The sequence below is a fragment of the Pseudophryne corroboree genome, chromosome 6, assembly GCF_028390025.1.
Source record: "Pseudophryne corroboree isolate aPseCor3 chromosome 6, aPseCor3.hap2, whole genome shotgun sequence".
In the NCBI taxonomy this organism is placed as follows: Eukaryota; Metazoa; Chordata; class Amphibia; order Anura; family Myobatrachidae; genus Pseudophryne; species Pseudophryne corroboree.
This window is the reverse complement of record NC_086449.1, coordinates 12,837,632-12,862,987: the sequence shown is the minus strand read 5'-3', so window position 1 is coordinate 12,862,987 and position 25,356 is coordinate 12,837,632. Positions and strand designations below refer to the sequence as shown.

Genomic DNA, 25,356 nt, shown 5'->3' with positions numbered 1-25,356 from the left:
ATACAGTATAATGGACCTCGTGGACACTGTCAGCAAACTGCTAAACTACTAGTATTAAAAAAAGCCAACACAGGAGTGTTTTTCAGGCAGACAAACGTATACTGGTGGTCACTGTCAGCAAAACTGTGCACTGTACTCCTGCTATAGCTGCTCCCCAGTCCCCACAATTAAGCAGTGTGAGCACTCAGCACAGTCAGATATATCATGCAGCACACTGAGCACAGATATGGTATGGAGCGTTTTTTTCAGGTAGAGAACGGATAAAAAACTGGTGGTCACTTATCAGCAAAACTCTGCACTGTACTCCTCCTATCAGCTGCTCCCCAATCCTCCCCACAATTATAGTAAAATAAAAAAAGCAATCAGATCAACCAACTGTCTCGTATTAGTACAGAGAGGACGCCAGCCACGTCCTCTCCCTATCAATCTCAATGCACGTGTGAAAATGGCGGTGACGCGCGGCTGCTTATATAGAATACGAATCTCGCGAGAATCCGACAGCGGGATGATAACGTTCGGGCGCGCTCGGGTTAACCGAGCCATACGGGAGAATCCGAGTATGGTTCGGACCCGTGTAAAAAGAGTGAAGTTGGGGGGGGGGTCGGTTTCTCAAAAACCGAACCCGCTTATCACTAGTAGCTATAGTGAATGCAAGGGGTGCATTGCTATGGGGCCAAGAGGTTTCGGGGGCCTGGACCCAGGTTATATAGTTGGATACCAGTTTCCCACATTTGCCTGATAAGCAATTGGGTCTGATCAATTGCCCCGTCTGTATTGTGTGACATTACATGTTCAGTTAGAAGAGAGTAGTGGCTGTTATAATGGTAAGAGGGCACTGTAATGTGTCATAATCTGATCTGCTCATAGTAATGTGGAGGGCATTATAATATAATGTAATAAGGACTGGGGCACTTTAATGTGGCATAATATAAGCTAGGGCACTCTAACATGACAATTTGATCTGAAGGGCACTGTAATGTGGCACAGTATGAACAGAGGGCACTGTAATGTGGCATAATATGAACTGGGGACACTGCATGTCATGATGTGAGTTGGAGGTACTGTGTGGTATAGTGAGTAATGGCAGACATATAGTGTGACATCATGTAGACTAGGGAACTACAATGGTTCATTGTCACGATCCGGGTATCAGGACGCCATTTCTTACCTATCAGATGCCTTCTAAGGCTGGCTCAGCGCTCCAGGACCGGATCCCATCTGTCATCCTGATGTGCACATTCCCGCATCCTCTCCTGTCTCTCTGGACGCAGTCACAGTAACGCCTTATACATCTGGCATGGCGTCTCCCGCGGCCTCCGCCGCCGTCCCTGAGCTTCTGCATTCAGAGTGGCGATTACGTCAGCCGCGGCCTCCGCTGTGTCCGCGTGGTCGGATGTGCATCTGTCAGCCTGACGTCTCCTGTCTCCGGTGGCCGGCGCCACCATTACTGTTTTCCAGACCACATGGATTACAATGCAAACTTCCCTCCAAGTGTCTGCATGGGCGTAGCCATCTTGGATTCTGTCAGCTGATCTTTCCTACCAATCCGTTGTCAGTAGTATTAATTTGCATAATTGCCTAGCCAATGCCTTCCTTGCTGCAGGTATAAATAGGTTGTGCCTGAGCAAGGAAGGCGTCAGTGCTTTGGTTGTCAAACCTAGTTCCAGTTTGTCTCTCTCCTGCGATTGTCTTCCAGGTTCCAGCTCCTGTGTCAATCCTTCCACTACAGAGACCCGCACCAGCATTCCATCTGCGGTGTAGCCTGACTCTCCGATCCATTCTGGACTCACCTGTTTCCAGCTACATCACCTGCTTCCAGCTCAGCTTCCAGCAGTGTACAGCTTCTCTTAAAGGGCCGGTGTCCTTTCTGCAGTTTACCACTCTCCACCGGTATTATTATTTCTCCGCTCTCAAATTCTACATTTCATCTATATTGCATCGCTCTCAAGCTTTATTTATTATTTAACTGGTTCCAGCCAGTATCCACTCCGTGCCAACACCTGTCTGGTTCTAACCAGTACCCACAGCAGCATTTTATCTACAGCAGTCCAGCTTTCCCTGGAACACCAGCTGGTACGACCCTGGGCTTTCCTCATTGCTACAGTTGAGCCTGGTAAGGACTTTCCAACTTGCAGATAATTAGAACTATCTCATACCACCAGAGCTCTGTGGCCCCTGCCACCCTGTAGTACCAAGGAACTGTATTATTATTTCTCTGCTTAGTTTTATGTTTCTTTTTACTGCTACTGTGATGCATGGAGTTTGTCATAAATAAATATCATTGACTTTTACTCAAGTTGTCGTGGTCACGCCTTCGGGCGGTTTCTCTTCATGTTACTTACATGTCCAGGGGTCTGATACAACCTCCCAGGTTTCGGTACATCTCAGCCCCTACAACTGAGGCTGCCTTCCGTCAGCTCAGGCCCTCAGTTGTGACAGTAAGCACTGACCAAATGAATCCAGCCGGAGACCAGGATCAAGCGGCCAGGCCGATGCAAGAACTGGCAGCCCGACTTGAACATCAGGAGGCTGCACAGGGCCACATCATCCGCTGTCTCCAGGATCTCTCTACTCGGCTGGATGGGATTCAGACAACTCTCCGTGGATCAGACGCATCTGGGGCGTCAACCACAGTGACTCCAACTATAACCCCACCCACCTTACCCGTTTCTGCTCCACGTCTTCATCTTCCAACGCCAGCAAAATTTGACGTATCTCCAAGATTCTGCAGGGGATTTCTCAACCAGTGTGAGATTCAGTTTGAGCTACAACCTGGCAATTTTCCCAGTGACCATACAAAAATTGCCTACATCATCTCTCTTCTCAGTGGCTCAGCCCTTGACTGGGCATCACCGTTATGGGAGAGGTCCGACACCCTGCTATCTTCTTACACAGCATTCGTGTCAACATTCAGGCGCATCTTCGACGAGCCAGGCCGGGTAACTTCAGCTTCGTCTGAGATTCTCCGTTTACGCCAGGGATCACGTACTGTAGGACAATATCTTATACAGTTCCAGATCCTGGCATCTGAACTGGCATGGAACGACGAGGCCCTGTATGCTGCATTCTGGCATGGTTTATCCGAGCGTATTAAAGAGGAGTTAGCTACCAGAGACTTACCCTCCAAGTTAGATGAGCTAATCTCACTTTGTACGAAAGTTGACTTACGTTTCAGAGAGAGAGCAACTGAGCGTGGAAGATCATCTGCTCCAAAATCTTCTGCTCCTCCTCCTCGCCAACTGTCACCAACTAAAGATGAACCCATGCAAATTGGCCGTTCCCGTTTAACTCCTGCTGAGCGCCGAAGACGTCTCTCTGAGTCTCTTTGTCTGTATTGTGCAGCTCCGTCTCACACTATTAATGCCTGTCCCAAACGTCCGGGAAACTCCAAATCCTAGCTCGCCAAGGAGAGGGCCGGCTAGGAGTAATGATCTCCTCTCCATCTCCTCAAGATTGTAATCTCCCAGTCTCGCTTCAAGTTGCTCAACGTTATCAGAACGTCATTGCCCTCCTGGATTCCGGAGCAGCTGGGAACTTTATTACTGAAGCCTATGTTAAACGGTGGTCCCTACCCACCGAGAGACTTCCTTCCTCCTTTTCCTTAACTGCCGTGGATGGCAGTAAAATTTTTGATACTGTTATTGCTCTAAGGACTCTACCAGTTCGTCTGAGAGTGGGAGTTCTTCATTCCGAACTTATTTCACTTTTAGTGATTCCAAGAGCCACACATCCTGTGGTCCTGGGCCATCCATGGCTCCGTCTTCACAATCCTACAATTGATTGGACGACTACGCAAATTCTGGCATGGGGTCCCTCCTGTGCTGAGACATGTTTGTTTAAAGTGTTGCCTGTCTGTTCTTCCTCCCCCAGGTCGTCTGATGTTCCACCTCCTCCATATCAAGATTTCACGGATGTGTTCAGTAAAGCTTCTGCTGATATCCTTCCTCCTCATAGAGAATGGGACTGCCCGATTGATCTCGTTCCAGGGAAGGTTCCACCTCGAGGCCGAACTTATCCGTTGTCTCTGCCTGAGACGCATTCTATGGAGGAATACATTAAAGAGAACCTAGCAAAGGGGTTCATTCGACCTTCTTCTTCTCCAGCCGGCGCAGGCTTCTTTTTTGTAAAAAAGAAAGATGGTGGTCTGCGGCCGTGCATCGACTACAGAGGTTTGAACGACATTACCATCAAGAACCGTTATCCTTTACCCCTGATTACTGAGCTCTTTGACAGAGTTAGCGGAGCTACCATCTTTACAAAGCTGGACTTGAGAGGTGCATACAATCTCATCCGGATCCGTGAGGGTGACGAGTGGAAGACCGCATTTAACACCCGTGACGGACATTATGAGTACCTCGTCATGCCCTTCGGATTGAGCAATGCTCCAGCTGTCTTCCAGCATTTCGTCAATGAGATTTTCAGAGACATTCTATACCGTCATGTCGTGGTCTATCTAGATGATATCCTCATTTTTGCCAACAATTTGGAGGAACATCGTTTTTGGGTAAAGGAGGTTCTGTCCCGTCTCCGTGTCAATCATCTCTATTGCAAATTAGAGAAATGCGTCTTTGAAGTCAAGTCCATTCCGTTTCTAGGGTACATTGTGTCCGGTTCCGGACTAGAGATGGATCCTGAGAAACTACAAGCAATCCAGAATTGGCCGGTACCCTTAACCCTCAAAGGGGTCCAGAGGTTCTTAGGGTTCGCCAATTATTACCGAAAGTTTATACGAGACTTTTCCACCATTGTGGCGCCTATTACTGCTTTCACCAAGAAGGGTGCTAACCCGTCCAAGTGGTCTGACGAAGCCATGCAAGCTTTTCATCTTTTAAAACAGAGGTTCGTCTCTGCGCCTGTCCTGAAACAGCCTGACATCGACTCTCCTTTCATCTTAGAGGTGGATGCCTCCTCCGTTGGAGTAGGAGCGGTGTTATCTCAGAGGGCTAAAGATGGCCATTTACATCCTTGCAGTTTCTTCTCACGGAAGTTCTGCCCAGCGGAGCGCAACTATGCCATTGGCGACCAGGAGTTGCTAGCCATCAAGCTCGCTCTAGAGGAGTGGAGATATCTGTTGGAGGGAGCTTCTCATTCAATCACCATCCTTACAGACCACAAGAACCTTCTATATCTGAAAGGCGCACAATGTCTCAACCCTCGTCAGGCCAGATGGGCACTTTTCTTTTCCAGGTTCGACTTTAAACTCCAGTTCTGTCCGGGTTCTCAGAATCGCAAGGCCGATGCCCTTTCCCGCTCATGGGAGCAAGAAAATGAGTCAGAGTCTTCAGACAAGCATCCTATTATAAATCCGTTGGCATTCTCCACGGTAGGGATGGACTCTACGCCCCCATCAGGGAAAAGTTTTGTGAAGCCGACACTAAGGAAGAAGCTCATGCATTGGGCCCATGCTTCCCGCTTTGCCGGACATACAGGTATCCAAAAAACCCTGGAGTTTATCTCTAGGTCCTATTGGTGGCCAACTCTGAAAAAGGACGTTTTGGAGTTTATTGCATCTTGCCCAAAGTGTGCTCAACATAAAGTATCCCGCCAGTCGCCTGCGGGGCAACTGGTTCCACTATCTGTTCCCCGTCGACCATGGACCCATTTGTCGATGGATTTCATAACAGACCTACCCATGTGCAACAAGTTTAATACCAACTGGGTGGTAGTTGACCGGTTCACCAAGATGGCACACTTCATTCCTCTCACCGGTCTTCCGTCAGCTTCCAAGTTGGCTCAAGTATTCATACAAGAGATCTTTCGACTCCACGGTCTTCCAGAAGAAATTATCTCAGATCGAGGAGTTTAATTCACAGCCAAATTCTGGCGAAGTTTATGTCAAGTCCTCCAAGTCAAGCTAAAGTTTTCCACGGCTTACCATCCTCAGACCAATGGTCAAACTGAGAGGGTGAATCAGGACTTGGAGTCCTTCCTCCGCATCTATGTGTCCTCCTCTCAAGATGACTGGGTTCAATTACTTCCCTGGGCCGAGTTCTGTCATAACAACCAGTATCATTCTTCATCTTCTTCAACACCATTCTTCACCAACTTTGGATTCCACCCTAAAGTCCCTGAGTTCCAACCGCTTCCAGCAACTTCTGTTCCCGCAGTGGATATCACCTTGCATCAGTTTGCCAATATCTGGAAGAGCGTACGATCTGCTCTGCTCAAGGCATCGTTCAGGTACAAGAAGTTTGCGGATATGAAGCGTCGAGCAGTTCCTGCTCTCAAGGTGGGTGATCGGGTATGGTTATCCACGAAGAATTTGAGGTTAAGAGTTCCCAGTATGAAGTTTGCACCTCGCTACATCGGTCCTTTTAAAATTGATCAAGTCATCAATCCTGTTGCTTACAGACTCCAGTTGCCTCCCTTCTTAAAAATACCCAGGACATTCCATGTTTCCCTGTTGAAACCGCTAATCTTGAATCGGTTTCATTCCTCACTTCCTCCAACTCCGAAAGTCCAAACTCAACGAGGCGTTGAGTATGAAGTAGCCAAGATCCTGGACTCACGTCACCGTTACGGTCAACTTCAGTATCTTATTGACTGGAAGGGTTATGGCCCTGAGGAACGTTCTTGGACCAATGCTTCTGATGTCCATGCTCCTGCCTTGGTCCGGAGATTCCATTCCAAGTTTCCTCAAAAGCCAAAGAAGTGTCCTGGGGCCACTCCTAAAGGGGGGGGGGGGGTGCTGTCACGATCCGGGTATCTGGACGCCATTTCTTACCTATCAGATGCCTTCTAAGGCTGGCTCAGCGCTCCAGGACCGGATCCCATCTGTCATCCTGATGTGCACATTCCCGCATCCTCTCCTGTCTCTCTGGACGCAGTCACAGTAACGCCTTATACATCTGGCATGGCGTCTCCCGCGGCCTCCGCCGCCATCCCAGAGCTTCTGCATTCAGAGTGGCGATTACGTCTGCCGCGGCCTTCGCTGTGTCCGCATGGTCGGATGTGCATCTGTCAGCCTGACGTCTCCTGTCTCCGGTGGCCGGCACCGCCATTACTGTTTTCCAGACCACATGGATTACAATCCAAACTTCCCTCCAAGTGTCTGCATGGGCGCAGCCATCTTGGATTCTGTCAGCTGATCTTTCCTACCAATCCGTTGTCAGTAGTATTAATTTGCATAATTGCCTAGCCAATGCCTTCCTTGCTGCAGGTATAAATAGGTTGTGCCTGAGCAAGGAAGGCGTCAGTGCTTTGGTTGTCAAACCTAGTTCCAGTTTGTCTCTCTCCTGTGATTGTCTTCCAGGTTCCAGCTCCTATGTCAATCCTTCCACTACAGAGACCCGCACCAGCATTCCATCTGCGGTGTAGCCTGACTCTCCGATCCATTCTGGACTCACCTGTTTCCAGCTACATCACCTGCTTCCAGCTCAGCTTCCAGCAGTGTACAGCTTCTCTTAAATGGCCGGTGTCCTTTCTGCAGTTTACCACTCTCCACCGGTATTATTATTTCTCCGCTCTCAAATTCTACATTTCATCTATATTGCATCGCTCTCAAGCTTTATTTATTATTTAACTGGTTCCAGCCAGTATCCACTCTGTGCCAACACCTGTCTGGTTCTAACCAGTACCCACAGCAGTATTTTATCTACAGCAGTCCAGCTTTCCCTGGAACACCAGCTGGTACGACCCTGGGCTTTCCTCATTGCTACAGTTGAGCCTGGTAAGGACTTTCCAACTTGCAGATAATAAGAACTGTCTCATACCACCAGAGCTCTGTGGCCCCTGCCACCCTGTAGTACCCAGGAACTGTATTATTATTTCTCTGCTGAGTTTTATGTTTCTTTTTACTGCTACTGTGATGCATGGAGTTTGTCATAAATAAATATCATTGACTTTTACTCAAGTTGTCGTGGTCACGCCTTCGGGCGGTTTCTCTTCATGTTACTTACATGTCCAGGGGTCTGATACAACCTCCCAGGTTCCGGTACATCTCAGCCCCTACAACTGAGGCTGCCTTCCGTCAGCTCAGGCCCTCAGTTGTGACATTCATATAATAAATTAGGGCACTACTATGGGGCAAAATATTATCTAGGGCACTATTATATGGCAGCCATGTAGAGTTTCATTACACTGGCATATGGATAATGGGTGCAAGGTGTCCATGGGCCCCACACTCGGCACATCTTGTACCCATATTATTATAATTTCCACCAATCAGCCCGATGCTGCAGAAATCTCTGGAAAAATGGCTGCCGTGGCTATTTCCCTGGTGAATTGCATATTCACAATAGACATGTCCTCCGGCAGGGATGGATTTGGGCCACTTTTCAGCCCTGCCATTAATGTGCATGTGAAAGGGAGAGCGCGTACACCTCCAACTTTCTTTTGGAACAGGCACTTTGGGTGGTGGGAGGACAAAATAGAGAGCCAGAAGCTGCGCTGCCCACGGCCTTTCCGGCTCTTTGTGTGACCAGACCAGCCCAGAAGATCCAGATGGGTAGTCCGGCCTTGTCCTCCAGGAACAACATGCGGGTGCCATGTACCTGGAGACCTGCGCTTGTGCAGTGGACTCAGGCACAATGCCAGGGTCTACTGCACCGCCAGAGAGAAAGAGGCCTGATCGAAGCCTGCACATGGGCGCTCTCCTCTCTTAAACTGCCTCTGTTTCATTAGTGCCACCATTATGCTAACCAAGGCTCTCAACAACTGCAAGTGTCAACAATATACCAGTTTAGTGTTCCTAGTTACAGAAGGTTATCACTGTGTAATTTGCTACTAAGACCCTCATCTACTCACTGATCACCTACAGATTAAACTGTAATCTTCTCCTATCTGTCCTCCCTGACTACCACCTCTGTCCTCTCCAATCTATGGTCCTGCCCGGCTCATCGTCCTCACCAAGCGCTCTACATCCACCTCCCCTCTCTTACTATCCCTTCACTGGCTCCCCTTCCCCTTCTATATCCACTTCAAGCTTTTCACAGTCACTTACAAATCCCTCACTCATTCCTCTACTATTTACACCTCTGACCTTATCTATCTTTACACTCCAACCCATACTCTCCACTCCACTGATGCACGCCGACTCTCCTTCCTACTGATTACTTCCGCCCATTCCTACATCAAAAATGTTGGCTAAATATCCGGGTAAGGGCCTGACAATGTTGCTCTAGTCTCCAGGGTCATTTAATAGAAGAGCAGAAAACTTGTAACGAGATCAGAATGAGATCCCATCTGTTGGGATCCCGGCAGTCAGGAGAGCGACGCCGGGATCCCAACAGATGGAATACCGGTGGCGAACGCAGTGTGTACCCTCACAGGCTCATTGCGCTGACCATGCTTTGGGCCCAGTGGCAACTTTAGGTAGCCATAGAGTTATATTCCCCCTCCGGTGGTGGCGTGGACCACTACCCAAGTGCGGATTTTGGCCGGCGGTCGGCATTCCAACTGCCGGTATTTGTCGATCTCCTGACAGCCGGTATCCTGACAATCAGCAAATTCACTTCCTCCCCTTGTAACAGTGACATCTCTAAGATTGCAATTACTGCATAGATCAGATTGTGCGTACAGATGTAGCGGGTGGTCTTCAGTATGCCGGCTCTTGGGATCCCGGCGCACAGTATACCGGCGCTGGCATCCCGACAGCCAGCATACCGACACTTATTCTCCCTTGTGGGGGTCCACGACCCCCCCTGGAGGGAGAATAAATTAGCATGGCGCGTGTAGCGCACCACCGGGCTCATTTGCGCTCGCCACACTGTCGGTATGTTTTTAAATTGCAACGGGAGATCAGTGAAAACTACTGTATATATTCCAGGCCTATGCTCTGGTTCTTTAACCGTCAAACCTTAATTCCCAGAATGCTCAACCAGACAGATCATGGCACACTTAAGGTGTCTTTTAACTGCCTATCCTTAGTGCTACAATTCTCCTATCTCACGCATATTGAATGTATACAGAATGTCAATTAATAATTAAATACAAGTTTGTACATTGTATATACAGTATAGGAAGAAACCTAGCACACTTACCTGTCTATTAGGATAGTGGGGTTTGCAGAAACAAGATCTGTCTTTGTGCCGACATCATCTGTAACATTCAACGGAGGTAAATTCAACCTGGAAATAAAAAAATAGGGGCGATACCGGGCTGTGAGTGCATTGTTCTCTTCCGATCTGTGAATGTGGAGTACTCAGTGATCGCTAGAGCCCAATCGTTACAATGACCCAACTATTAATAATACAGATGTACACTGGGGCTTATTTTGAATAGAGAGCAAAGCAAAAAAGTAACAAGTTAACTTTGCAGCAGGTAGGGGTGGATTAACAATAGGGCTGATGGAGCTGCCCAGGACAACAGGGCAATAATACAATGATATACCTTTATAGATGTGACATACCTTTATACATGTAGTGTACAGAATCTATAGAGGTATGTCATTGTTTTATTGCCTTATTGTCCTGACGAAAGAGAGTAAAGGCCTCAGAAACTTTGACTTTCATTTAAGTTTCCTGTGTTGGTTTGTGTGCCAATCTTTTGTCCGTGGTATCAAGCACCAGAACAAGCTGCTAACTACTGTCCAGGAGTGCCGGGTATCTGTGCTATAAATCTGTGCGATAAATGCAACAGCCCTCACTCACTCAATCACTTACTCATCACTAATTTTCTTACTTCCCGATATGTTAGGAAGATGAAATGTAACATAGGTATTCTGCAGGTGGGAAATAGGAAATCAACGTAATTATAATTTTAATAAACCTCCCCTAAGGGGATGAACAGGGGGTTGACATAATGACGTCATTACCGATGCGTGGCTTGCGTTGCATGAACGATAATACACAAATGGACAATCGGATCAAAATTTGGATTGCACCTCCAGTGTGTAGAAACTACAAAAATGGTCCCATCACTTTTTACCGTATCTGCTACTGGTGCTCCTCGTGTAACACCAAGAACCATGGATTAATATTTACTTACATGAAGATGTCTCAAATTTACATCTCTATAGATTTAACAGATTTTTAACACTCATTTATATGTACAACCGTGAAAATCAGAAATGAAGAACGGGTAGAACAGCTAATGTGTGTGGTGTATGTATAGAAACATAGAATTTGATGGCAGATAAGAACCACTTGGCCCATCTAGTCTGCCCCCTTTTTTTATCCTTTAGGTAATCTCAACCCTTTTTGAACCTTAATTCTGTGTAAGGATTTTCATATGCCTATCCCAAGCATGTTTAAATTGCTCTACAGTCTTAGCCTCTACCACCTCTGATGGGAGGTTATTCCACTTATCCACTACCCTTTCTATGAAGTTTTTTTTTTTTCATTAAATTTCCCCTGAACCTCCCTCCCTCCAGTCTCAGTGTATATCCTCGAGTTCTAATACTTCTATACCTTTGAAGAATGTTTCCCTACTGAACTTTGTTAAAACCCTTGGTATATTTGAAAGTTTCTATCATGTCCCCCCTTTCCCTTCTCTCCTTCAAGCTATACATGTTAAGATCTTTCAGCCTTTCCGGGTAAGTTTTGTGATGTAGGTCGTGCACCATTTTAGTTGCCCTTCTTTGTACACTCTCTAATGTATATATATCTTTCTGGAGATATGGTCTCCAGAACTGGACACAGTATTCCAGATGGGGCGGTACCAATGACCTATACAGTGGCATTATTACTTCTCTTTTCCTGCTACTGATTCCTCTCGCTATGCAACCAAGCATCTGACTAGCCTTCCTCATCGCTTTGTTACATTGCTTTCCTGCCTTTAAGTCACTTGAAATAGTGACTCTTAAATCCCTTTCCTCCTCAGTAGTTTCCATTACAGTATCATTGATACTATATTTAGCCTTAGGGTTTTTGAGACTCAAGTGCATGATTTTGCATTTTTTGTATATGTGTGGTGTGTGTATACAGTATTTATGTGCTGTGTGCATGTAGTGAGATGATTTATAGCCTATGTGACTTGAAGGATCTCAAATAACATTTCAGCTTGAGCTTATCACGCACATAAAAAAACCTTTTTATATATATTGTTTCTGAGGTTGAAAGAAGACAATTGTCCATTGAGTTAAACCTTTATTTGATCTCCTACACTGTAATATTTTAAAACTAATTTTTAATTGTGGTGAATGTTTAGCCGTTATGTCTATTCATCTATTTTTTGCATGATTTACCCACCATAACCCTGTATATCTTTGTCCGTTAGGAATTTATCTAGCCCATTCTTTAAAGTAATGATCGAGTCCGCCATTACTACTGATTCAGGCATGGAATTCCAAATACATTTTGTCCTTACTGTGAAGAAACCTTTCTGTCTCTGGGTGCGAAATCTCCTCTCCTCTAACCTAAGCGGGTCTCCGCGTGTCCTTTGTGATGATCTTACCAAAAACAAATCCACAGCTAGCTCTGTGTTGTGTCCCCTTATATATTTGTAAATGTCCTTAATCTCCTTTTTCCAGTGTAAACATGCCTAGTCTTTCCTCATATTCTAGCGTCACCAACCCCTTAATGTGTACTGTGATTTGAGTTGCTCAAGTATCACCTTGCTAACTGAAAATTGTCCTCTCCATGAGTTCTCAAAATAAAATGGCAAACTAAAATTAACATCATTACCATCTAATAGCTAGTAATTATATGCTACTTTAATACTGAAATGCTACAGTAGCTAATATATTATTAAAGAAAACAGAATGAGCTCATTGGCTGGGGTTGTACCGTTCCCTTCTTATAAGTGTTGCGGGTATGGTCGGCCGCGCTCCCTACTGGGGATGTATAGAGACTCTGCTGTCTCGGGTTCTACTGGATCTCTTCATACAGTATTTCTAGATGTGGTCCCAATGTGGTATATAATATATACCTAGGCACAGTGGAAGTCCCAGTTGTTGTGTGGTAAAATAATTAAAATATGTAATTATGAGGAAGCAGTTAGGGGTAGAATCAGTGCATACTTTAAGAAACTTTTTAAAATGGGGTAATATGGAATCTTGAGTCCACAGCTTGTGTGGCACATTGTGTTTTGATTGGATAGTTATGGATTCACGCTTCTGACCAACGTGTCACTGATACTGCTTGAGTATTTGTCTCAGAACAAAGATCTGTGCACTTCTACACTAACCCCGAACTAGGTTCAGTAATTATATTAATAGGGGTGTGAAGAAGTTGGCCACCGCAACCAATAAGCTTTTAGATAACATTTATCAAGTGCATTCTATAAAATGATATGTAGCAGCTGATTGGTTGTTATGGGTAATTTCTCCGGTGGTTCACTTCTGCAAACTTTTTACTGCTTGATACAGTGCATCAACCTCTAGTTCTGGTAAGAGATATTATAACTTTTAAATATATGTCACCAGTCTGTGTATACTCTAAGAATGGAAACTCTAAATAAGAACTGATATGGAGTAGACAAACCCCAATCGGGATATATCCAACTAAAAAAACTACCATATCTTCAAAAATAGCATGAGCAGCAAACATTTACTTCTTGGTGAAGATGTTAGCGCTTGACAGTTTGCTGTCACATCCCGTCACATGCTAGGGTAAATCTTCTCAGCAGTCTTCTTCACTGTAATTCTGCTGTCGTCTTGGTGGGCAAATTCCCTAATAATAATCAGTGCAATAATAAATACAGTTCAATTATTTAGTAGACCTACAGTATACTGCAGGTACACTGTTGTTATTCCTTGTGTTGAGACTCGGCTATGGACAAGCAGCCTTACCATAGAGCTCTCTATCCTTACCTGAACACAAAATCAGCAAGGTCAATTTCAGCACCACAGAAGCTGTTTTTTAAAATGCCCCCATTTCCGACCACAGCACAGCTTCTAATGGGCTTCCGGAATGGGGTACTCTGGAATGAGAGAAAGGGATAAGAAGTTGGAAGGAAAAAAAAAAAGATAGGGGGAGACTGCAAATAGACTGAGAGAAGTAAAAAATAGAGAGAGTGAGAAATGGAAAGATGGATTGAAAAGGAGAAGCAGGTGGGAGAGATTGACAAGGTGTGTGTGTGTGTGTGTGTGTGTGTGTGTGTGTGTGTGTGTGTGTGTGTGTGTGTGTGTGTAAGATTGAGAAGGAGAGAGAGAGATGTATAAAAGTTTATCAAATTAGGGATCCATAATATAGCAGATTAAGGTGGTAGGGGGCAGGGGATACTGTACCCCTGGCCCCCTCTGTCAGGGGGCCCCCCAGCCTGAGCACGCTGGCATCACTAGCTCTCCATCTTGTGCAACAGCAAAACCAGGCAGCCAGAATGCAAGCAGAACAGTGTGCCTTGCAGGCAGAGACACAGGAGAATCAGGCTTCATGAGCTAACAATGGCGAATCCCAACCAGAGGATAGATAGGAGGATGGGGGGGAGATGTAAGTGACACAGAGATCTCAGCTTCTCTTCATCCCTGCCTGGGTATCTGAGTCCTGTGTAACCTATTATCTAATGAGGGTCTAGAGAGAGACACACACTGAGTCCTCCTGAGTCCCATCCCAGTATTTATGTAGTACAGAGGCTGTTAAGGTTTTGATAGAGGTAAGTTCAGATTAGATGGAGTGCTAGTAGGATATATTGCAAATGTTTGTTTTCAGTGCACATTTGAAGCTGGCAAGACTGGTAGAAAGCCTGACTTGTCAACAAAGTGAGGTCCATAGTAAGGGGACAGAGCATTGATTTACCAGACGCCTACCTATTTATATGCTGGTAGCTGCTCTGGTTACTGTTTGCCTCTCATCTTGTCTAGTTATCTCCAGTCCGGTTGGTTCTCCAGGTATAGTCCAGTTGCCTCTTCGGCTCCAGACTGGTTGCCTGTCTGGGTCCAGTCTGTTTGCCTCTCTGGCTCCAGTTTGGCTAGCTTTACTGGCCAGTCTGGCTGCCTCTCCAGTTCCAGTTGCTAGTCCCAGTCCAGTTGCCTTCTGACTCCAGTCCGATTATCTTTCCGGGTCCAGTCCGGTTGCCTCTTTTGCTCCAGTCTGGTCACCTCACCGGGTCCAGTCCAGTCATCATTCCAGTTCCATTCTAGCCATCATTCTGGTTCTATTCTGGTCACCATTTTGGCTCCAGTTCAGTCACCATTCCAGTTCCAGTCTGTGCATCTACCTGAGTTCAGTCTCATTGCTGCCTACACTATTCAACCATCAGCCTGGTGCCAGTTTCCATCTTCATTAATCTCAGCTCAAGCTAATCACCAGCAAAATCCAGTCTAATAAGTTCATATATCTCTAGTGCTATATGATCCCACCTTCGGGCTGTCCTCACAAAGACCAAGTATGTAACTAGTCACATAGCAACCACTTACTGCCTCCCATTGCTATCTAAGTCATCTATTCCATCAGTAGTAACTGGATTAGGCCTTCCAGCTTCCAGCCCACTATTACCACCTCAGTTTCAGCCACTCACGCCTCTCCCAACCATTCCGACCCTTGGACGTGACACCTAGCCAATAATCAATTTAAGGGCCTGCCCTACTAATGTTCTCTATTACTGCAATTGCCGATGGACATTATTGCAGCTGGACCATATTCTGGAACATTATTCCGGTGACCTGAATTGTTTGTACAGATACCACATACATATTGACCACATACATATTGACTTCCTTCGGCTTCATCTGGTTTTTAGAATTTGAACAAACTGAGCAGATACATTTTAATTATTTTTCCTACAGAGAAAATATTCTGCTGTTACACTGTTGCTTTCAGGTGACTGACACATTATTTTGTATTATTATTATTATTATTATTATTATTATTGTTATGTATTCATGTCATCAAACCCAATTGTGAATATTTTAGATGTTATTTAATGAATGTGTTTATATAATCTACTGGACTATTATTTATATAGATACATTTTAACTAGGATACACCAGCGAATTCTTATAATTTATGTAAAAACAGGGGAGTCTATAGAGGGGGTGGTTACAGTAGCCAATGCGGGAGGTGATGAGTGTATTTGTGATTATTCTATCCTGCCATGCATATTGATAATAAAATGGAACTCTGATCCTATTCATGCTTACACTGAAACCCAAGGAAACAATAAGTATTGTCTTACCTTATAAACTCACCTTTGGGAACATGTCATAAAGACTCTCGGTTACTTTTTGTACCTTCATCTCTGCATCATAGTGAATTGTGTGTCCGACCGGACTATTCTCCTGAGTCACAATCATGGAATAGGATGCATTGCAGCAATTATTGAGCTGTGATCTGGATATTAGAATAGAGTTAAATTAACAGCAGTTCTATACACAAATGTATCCTCTTACAGCTATCCTATTATACTGCCATATACTGTAGCTACCCATGGTGGAAAGTCTAAGTTGCACCAGTAGTTTTGCGCCATATGGCAGAAATAAATATATGTGTATGAGGAGGACACATCTGTAGAATGTAAGCGTGTCTATTCCAGCAATGCAACCCCCAACATCCGGGTTTTTTCCATCTTATATATTTGATTCATGACTTCCTCATGGTGGAAGCAGACAGTGACAGCATGAATCCTCCTGCTACAAGTTAACTTCAGTTATATGAATTAATGACTTACAGTACAATTAGTAAGCTAGTTAAAAAAAGTTAAAAAGCCCATTAAGTGCATAGGGCCAGCGGCGGACGTGTTTCACAAATCTAGCCCAGTTATTGTTGTGTCACAGAAATAAAGAATTTTATGGCAGGCAAGAACCACTTGGACCATCTAGTCTGTCCATATATAAGCAAACGCTAGGATTAATTTTTGTAGGGATTCAATTAACCTACAGTACCAGTGTATTTTTGGATTATGGGAGGAAACTGGAGTACGCAGAGGAAACCTACTCAAGTACAGGGAGAATATAAAAACTCTGCACAGTTTGGACCATGGTGGTAATTGAACCCATGACCTCAGTGCTGTGAGGCAGTAATGCTAATAAATACACCGTCCGTGCTGCCCCAACTCTGATAGCTAGAAATGGACGAAATATGGTTTTCAGATGCCCAACATAGCGGTAAATAAATAAAGTGTACTGGATAACCAGGCCAATCGCAGTGTATGGAATAGAAAGTAGTCAACAAAAATCAACAAAGGCTTATCTTCTAAAGTGGGATTCTGCATCCCAAAAATGTGTGTATTTCTAGAGAAGAGGATATTAAACACTCTAATCTCCTAGTTGAGTTATTATGAGCTTCATATAAAGTGCAATAAGTCAGCAAGGAGAACTCCAGTAAAAGTGCAACAAGTCAGCAAGGAGAAGAACTGATGGAAGCTCCAGTACTAATTTGGTCTTTTTTGTTACGACTGCATCTTTCACTCTTGTGTAAACTAGAAAAACTTCCTTTCGTTTATTTATACCTTGTCTATGTTTAGCAAAATAACCGTTGTCATGTCCAGGATGTGGTCATGATGGCGGCGGTCGGGATCCCAGCAGTCAAAATCCTGGTGCCAGAATGCTGTGCTGGAACCCTGATGTCAGTAGAAATGCTGATGTGGGAAACCCAATACCCGGCATAACGATCATAAGTATTCGTCCCACTGTGGTGTTAGCCGATGGTGGGGGGTGTTTAGGTTTATCCACGCACAGGGATGGTTAGGGTTAGGCTACGGAACAGAGAGGGTTAGGTTTAGGGTGCGGGGAGGTGGAGTTAGGTTTAGGCACAACTGGGGAGGATTATGTTTAGGCTGCGTGGGGGAGAGTATGGTTAGGTTTAGGCTGCAGGAAGGTAGGGTTAGGGGTAGGTCAGTATTAAGGGAGGGTAAGTATACTTACTTACCCTCTGTCAGAATTCTCTCCATCAGAATGCCGTGGTCAGTCTTCTAACCACCGGCATTCCGTACGCCGGTGAAGCGTTATCACACCCGTCATCTCCTGGTGATGGATGGCAGCCTTTACTGATCTCTAAAGAAAGGGTGTGTGTGAGATGTTGGGAGTAGGCCAGCTGAAAAACCTTATTAGCACTGGATGAGGGGCTGTTTATAAATAAGTCTCAAAATGGTACAAAATTAACAGGTATTAAAGACCCCACAAATTCCAAATGAGGTTCCACAGTTGATGACAACACTCAGAAATGTGTTATATTAGAGCCTGCAAATGATAGATGCTTAAATTAGTTGAAGACTGAATTGGCTTGGGGCTCATCCTTCAGCTTGTCCTTCAGCTTCTCCTGTTTCCAGTCCTGTGTCTGACAGCTCATTTGCCCTGTACCCAGCCTTGTGTCTGACATTTGCATATTTTCACACCTTGCTTAATCCCAGGTGTGACAGGCTGACAGCACTTACCCACATTTCTGAATCGGTCCCTTCGTTATCTCAGTAACATAAAGTGTATTAAATACTGAGTATTCTGCTAATCAATGCACTTGAAAAGTGTAATCTGCCCCACAGCTTATGTCGGGCGGATAAACAGCACCCCTAACACAGAATGTGTGTGAAAGCTTTTATACTCACTGTAACAGGTTGCGTTCAGTCCGGTTTTCTATCCATGGACACCCCTGAAGTGCATTCATCATCTTTAAAAAAGTCCCTGAAAAATTGACCTCAAATCTAGAAAAGAAAAAAGAAAGACAAACAATTCTGAAATACTTCGTTGACCACTGTACTTTAAAAATGAAATATTCATGTGAAGTTATGTCAAAAGATTTTTTTGTGTGACTTAAACATTTGTAGAAAATTCTTCAAAAATGGGTAACCAAGTCAATGGTCCATTGGCTGGAATTGACTCCCACTACACTTTCACTATAATTTTTATTTTTTCAAGCAAATGTGTGGATGACTGGTATATGAGCTATATCCTCAGCCTCCTATATTCATATTCTCATATAGGTAAATGGTAAATCTGGGATGGGAGTGAAATTATAAATTGGAACCAGATGTTGGAGGAAATATGTTGACCAAAGTTCTTACGTCACATGTACTATATGTCTGTCTACAAAACTGTGGACTGGAATGCATTTGAAGTTTTAATAAGCCATGTCACAGTATGTGTGGCAGGAGACCCGTGGCACATGATCAACTTGTGGTGTGTTCGCCATTATCTAAATATATAAATAACTGGTAAAAAAATAAATGGACAAATCGGCACTAGGCACCATGTAACAAGTTATATTTAGGTCCCCATTTATGAAGCCCTGGAGAGTTATAAATTGCATGGAGATAAAGTAACAGCCAATCAGCTCCTAATTGTCATGTTACAGGCTGTGTTTGAAAAATGACAGATGCTGATTGGCTGTTACTTTTATCACAGTGCTATTTATCACTCTCCAAGACTTGATAAATGGGGGCCTTAGTGCACGTTTAACATGTATTTATATTTAAGATGTGTTTGAATGTATTTTAAAGGGAAAAATGCACCTCACCTGTATATGATTGGATAAGGCTTCACCATCTTCTGTGACTAGGAGATGGGATGCTTCTGTAATCTTCATTTCCTAACAGGAGGACTGGTGAATGACAAAGCTTTTGATATGAGCAAGTGTACTCACACCTGGAGGTTGCAGCTTCCTGAGGGAAGGTGTTAACAATGGGGGGCTTCTTTTGTTTCTATATGTAAAGTGTCAAAGTAAAGTTGGAGTAAAATGTTTTACAAAAGCCCAGCTCATTCACCTCCCAGCCACCTGAAGTAGCATCACCCATTCATCCCCACCCACATCCAGTGAAAGCCCAAGGACCCATCACAAGCTCCACCCACAGACCCATCAGAAGTGTTGCCCCCAAACCATCTGAAGCACAGCCCCCTGGACTGTCCGAAATTGATGCTTACCTCTCCGACCAGGGATGACCCCAAAGCAGAGAAGCAGCACTGAACAATGCAGTCCACCATCAGAGCCATAATTCCAGTAGATAAATACTGAGCTTTCATAAAGGACTGCTGCGACTGGCAGAGTGAGTAAAAGCCCAATCATTAGAGGTGTTCCATCCCTATTAACTCTTCATCCAGGGAACCTCTCACATATTGGTCTGATGTAATTGATCACATACTGTGCAGATGGCCACAGCCTATGGCACTTAACAGGGTAATCTATAGGAGCTCTATATTGTCCCTAAAATTAGATAACCCACCCTTACACCCTGCAGGAAGCCTTATCCCTACACTCTATCAATTCATTCAGATAACCTCACCCCTACACCAGTCCAGTTATCCAGGGATCCTCATCACCTAGACCTGTGTCTTCATCCAAGGAGCCTAACCCCTACACCCTGTCCCTTCATCCAATGAACCTCACCCCTATACTCTTTGACCCTGTCCATCATCCAGAGACTGCCACCTCTACATCCTGTGCCTACATCCAGAGACCATCTCCCCAACACCCTGACCTTTTACCAGGGCCCACTGACCCCTACACCCATCATTCAGGGAGCCTCCCCCCACACCCTGTCTCTTCACTCAGATATACTATACTCCTATACCTTATCCCTAAATCCAGAGAGCCTAACCCCTACACCATGTACCTTCATTCAGAGGCCCTCATCTCTGCTCCCTGTCCCTTCATCAAGATACAGATGTGTCCATATACACCTTTTCCCAATTTAGCCATAAAGCCAAATTAATCGTGCAATATAATCTGCAAATTAGCCATGCCTTGTGATCTTTCTTAAAATATGCTACTTTATTCTGCTACTTTAAATAAATTCTTTTGAAGGTAAAAAAAAGTGGGAAATCCATCTAATTGCTACTCATGGTGGATGGTCTTAGCCATGCTATGCCTTTTGTGACAAATGAAGCAAAAAGGGAAAGGTGTTTGAGGACACATCTGTACTCTCACACTCTACACTCTGTCCCTTCATCCAGGAAATCTTTCCCCATAGACTCTTGCTATGTCATCCAAATACCATCACCCCTGCACCCTGTCCTTTCATCCAGAGACCTTCTTACCCTTTACTCTGTTTATTCATCCAGAGACCCTCAACATTAGTTTATGTCCCTTTATCCAAGAACCCCTTCAGCCAGTACCTTCATCCAGTTATCCTCACCCTAAGAACCTTGTTTTGTCAACCAAATACCCTCACCTTTGCTCCCTGTCCCCAAATCCAGAGAGCCTCACCCCCCTACACTCTACACATTCATCCAGGGAGTCTCGCCCTACACTCTGAACCTTCTTCCAGATGCCCTCACATCTGCACCCTGTTCCTTCATCTAGGTACCCTCACCCCCACATCCTGTCTCTTCATGCAGAAATCCTCATCCCTAAACCCTTTCCATTCATCCGGAGACCCACTCACACCCATAGCATCACCTAGTTTACAGTAGCAATCTCCTAGACTGCCTGTATCTCAGACCTCCACTCCAATCCTCATACTCCTGTTTCCACAGAGTCATATGTCCTCAGTCTTACCCTACATAGCCCTGTGTTACCCTCAGTGACCTTCTCTAGCATCTTTTCTGCTGTCAGATTCCCTAAATCCCTATCTCCACCCTCACATACCTGAGGGACTCAGGTATGTCAATCATCCTCATATCAATGATCTTCAGATCTCTCTTCTCTGCAGATGGCAAGTACAGTACCTAGCCTCATGTTATGTTCCTAGCAATAAAGCAATCGCCATGTGCCTGAGGAGGGGGCAATTACTACTTTCAGATGGAAAATGCAGCAGTTTCCTCTATCATGCATGGTTAACTTTAGAACATTGGGGATGGGAAACTAGATATGAATATCCACATCCAGTGCTGTTACATGAATAGGGAAATCGGGATGCTAAAATTAAAGGGGCAGCAGGTATAATTTTTATGAGAAAGAGATTGTGATCAACTTCATGGGCACCTAATAACTGACTACAAGAGGTATCTGTGTTTACTGCTGAAGAGTATGTAGTTTTGTCCTCTTCTTTACATATGGGGCAGGTTTTAGTGCAGTGAATGTTTAGTCACAGCAAAACCTTTGATATCTCGAATCACAGTTAAGATATAAGTAGCCTGGGATCTGGGAATAACTTGCATAGTACAGTCTGTGCTGTAGTGTGCTGCTTGCTGTAACAAAGTCTGCTTCATCTGTAAAAAACAAACACACCTTAAAAACTGACTGTGTCACACAGACACAGTGTGATGGTCAGCAAAAAATATATGATGTCCACAGGGACTGACTGTACTCTGTGAGCTTAGGTGGACAAGGATGGGACTACATGGGTGAGTAATTGATGCAGTAACCAATATATAAAGTGAGCATCTGGCCAATATAACTATTTTAACTTTTTTTCAAGGGAAGTAATACACAGATGTGTCCATATTAAAAACTGCACTACCAGCTAGTAACATATTTGTACTAAGCCCTCCCCCCCTTTCCCCTTCCTAAACAGAGAAATATACCACGCAGCCAGTGGCGCATGCAGGGGGGTTTCCGAGCACCCAGAAACGCCCCTTCACACAAAAAAAAGATTTTTGTTTTGTTTTGTTTTTTGCTGCATTTTGCGAGCCAAGTATTATTAATGGCTATCTAGCATCCTCTGCAGCCTGCTGTCTTCCTGGTGGCACTTGTAAGTGCTTAATAAAAGTTTACTTTATTTTAATTATAGGACATATATATCCATGTGCATACATGCATATACATACATATAAACACATACACACACACACACACACACACACACACACACACACACACACACACACACATATGATATATATATAGATGTGTATATATATACGTGTACTGCATATATATATATATATATATATATATGTATGCATGTTTAATATGCTATGTGTATATGTGTATGTATATATATATATATATATATATATATATATGTGTATATACGGTATATATATATGTGTAGAAATATATATATATATATATATATATATACATATACACACAGACACACTAGTTTTACGGACCCAGCACATATACTGGGTCACCTCAGTCCCCACCCCCGTGTTTGGCTCCACTAGTGATGAGCGGGTTCGGTTTCTCGGAAACCGAACCCCCCCGAACTTCACCTTGTTTACACGGGTCCGAGGCAGGTTAGAACCTTCCCGCCTTGCTCGGCTAACCCGAGCGCGCCCGAACGTCATCATCCTGCTGTCGGATTCTCGCGAGATTCGGATTCTATATAAGCAGCCGCGCGTCGCCGCCATTTTCACTCGTGCATTGGAGATGATAGGGAGAGGACGTGGCTGGCGTCCTCTCCGTTTATTGTAGAAGACAGAACTTGATTCATTGGTTGTTTATTGCTTAATTGTGGGGAGGATTGGGTAGCAGCTGTTAGGAGTACAGTGCAGAGTTTTGCTGATAAGTGACCACCAGTTTTTATCCGTTCTCTGCCTGAAAAAAATGCTCCATACCATATCTGTGCTCAGTGTGCTGCATAATATATCTGTGCTGAGTGCTCACACTGCTTAATTGTGGGGACTGGGGAGCAGCTATAGCAGGAGTACAGTGCAGAGTTTTGCTGACAGTGACCACCAGTATACGTTGTCTGCCTGAAAAACACTCCATATCTGTGCTCAGTGTGCTGCTTTATTGTGGGGACTGGGGACCACCAGTATAATTAATATTATATAGGAGGACTACAGTGCAGAGTGCACTGATGTACCTACCTCTGTGTCGTCATCCATTAAGTATACTATCCATCTACATTCTATACCTGTGGTGCATTTTAGTTTTGCAGTTTGCTGACAGTGTCCACCAGTATACTATATATAGCAGTACGGTAGGCCACTGCTGTACCTACCTCTGTGTCGTCACTCGTCATCCATTGAGTATACTATCCATCTACATTCTATACCTGTGGTGCATTTTAGTTTTGCAGTTTGCTGGCAGTGTCCACCAGTATACTATATATAGCAGTACGGTAGGCCACTGCTGTACCTACCTCTGTGTCGTCACTCGTCATCCATTAAGTATACTATCCATCTACATTCTATACCTGTGGTGCATTTTAGACAGTTTTGCAGTTTGCTGACAGTGTCCACCAGTATACTATATATATACTTATAGCAGTACGGTAGGCCACTGCTGTACCTACCTCTGTGTCGTCACTCGTCATCCATTAAGTATACTATCCATCTACATTCTATACCTGTGGTGCATTTTAGACAGTTTTGCAGTTTGCTGACAGTGTCCACCAGTATACTATATATATACTTATAGCAGTACGGTAGGCCACTGCTGTACCTACCTCTGTGTCGTCACTCGTCATCCATTAAGTATACTATCCATCTACATTCTATACCTGTGGTGCATTTTAGACAGTTTTGCAGTTTGCTGACAGTGTCCACCAGTATACAATATATATACTTATAGCAGTACGGTAGGCCACTGCTGTACCTACCTCTGTGTCGTCACTCGTCATCCATTAAGTATACTATCCATCTACATTCTATACCTGTGGTGCATTTTAGACAGTTTTGCAGTTTGCTGACAGTGTCCACCAGTATACTATATATATACTTATAGCAGTACGGTAGGCCACTGCTGTACCTACCTCTGTGTCGTCACTCGTCATCCATTAAGTATACTATCCATCTACATTCTATACCTGTGGTGCATTTTAGACAGTTTTGCAATTTGCTGATAGTGTCCACCAGTATACTATATATGTACTTATAGCAGTACGGTAGGCCACTGCTGTACCTACCTCTGTGTCGTCACTCGTCATCCATTAAGTATACTATCCATCTACATTCTATACCTGTGGTGCATTTTAGACAGTTTTGCAGTTTGCTGACAGTGTCCACCAGTTTATTATATATATACTTATAGCAGTACGGTAGGCCACTGCTGTACCTACCTCTGTGTCGTCACTCATCATCCATTAAGTATACTATCCATCTACATTCTATATCTGTGGTGCATTTTAGACAGTTTTGCAGTTTGCTGACAGTGTCCACCAGTATACTATATATATACTTATAGCAGTACGGTAGGCCACTACTGTACCTACCTCTGTGTCGTCACTCGTCATCCATTAAGTATACTATCCATCTACATTCTATACCTGTGGTGCATTTTAGACAGTTTTGCAGTTTGCTGACAGTGTCCACCAGTTTATTATATATATACTTATAGCAGTACGGTAGGCCACTGCTGTACCAACCTCTGTGTCGTCACTCGTCATCCATTAAGTATACTATCCATCTACATTCTATACCTGTGGTGCATTTTAGACAGTTTTGCAGTTTGCTGACAGTGTCCACCAGTATACTATATATATACTTATAGCAGTACGGTAGGCCACTGCTGTACCTACCTCTGTGTCGTCACTCATCATCCATTAAGTATACTATCCATCTACATTCTATACCTGTGGTGCATTTTAGTTTTGCGCAGTAAATATAGTAGTAGGCCATTGCTATTGATACTGGCATATAATTCCACACATTAAAAAATGGAGAACAAAAATGTGGAGGTTAAAGGGAAAGATCAAGATCCACTTCCACCTCGTGCTGAAGCTGCTGCCACTAGTCATGGCCGAGACGATGAAATGCCATCAACGTCGTCTGCCAAGGCC

The 25,356-nt window shown here is 44.3% G+C and overlaps 1 protein-coding gene across 1 annotated transcript in view; it reads right to left on the bottom strand.

The window, feature by feature from the left end:
- LOC134934765 (alpha-2,8-sialyltransferase 8F-like) overlaps nucleotides 1-25,356 on the bottom strand; it is a 76,258-nt gene that overhangs the window by 26,460 nt on the left and 24,442 nt on the right. The window contains exons 3-6 of the mRNA XM_063930130.1: nucleotides 18,358-18,453; nucleotides 16,007-16,148; nucleotides 13,691-13,800; nucleotides 9,981-10,067 (exon numbers count right to left, since the gene is read on the bottom strand). Coding sequence (XP_063786200.1) covers nucleotides 9,981-10,067; nucleotides 13,691-13,800; nucleotides 16,007-16,148; nucleotides 18,358-18,453 — 435 coding nt within the window. The remainder of the gene's footprint in view (nucleotides 1-9,980; nucleotides 10,068-13,690; nucleotides 13,801-16,006; nucleotides 16,149-18,357; nucleotides 18,454-25,356) is intronic.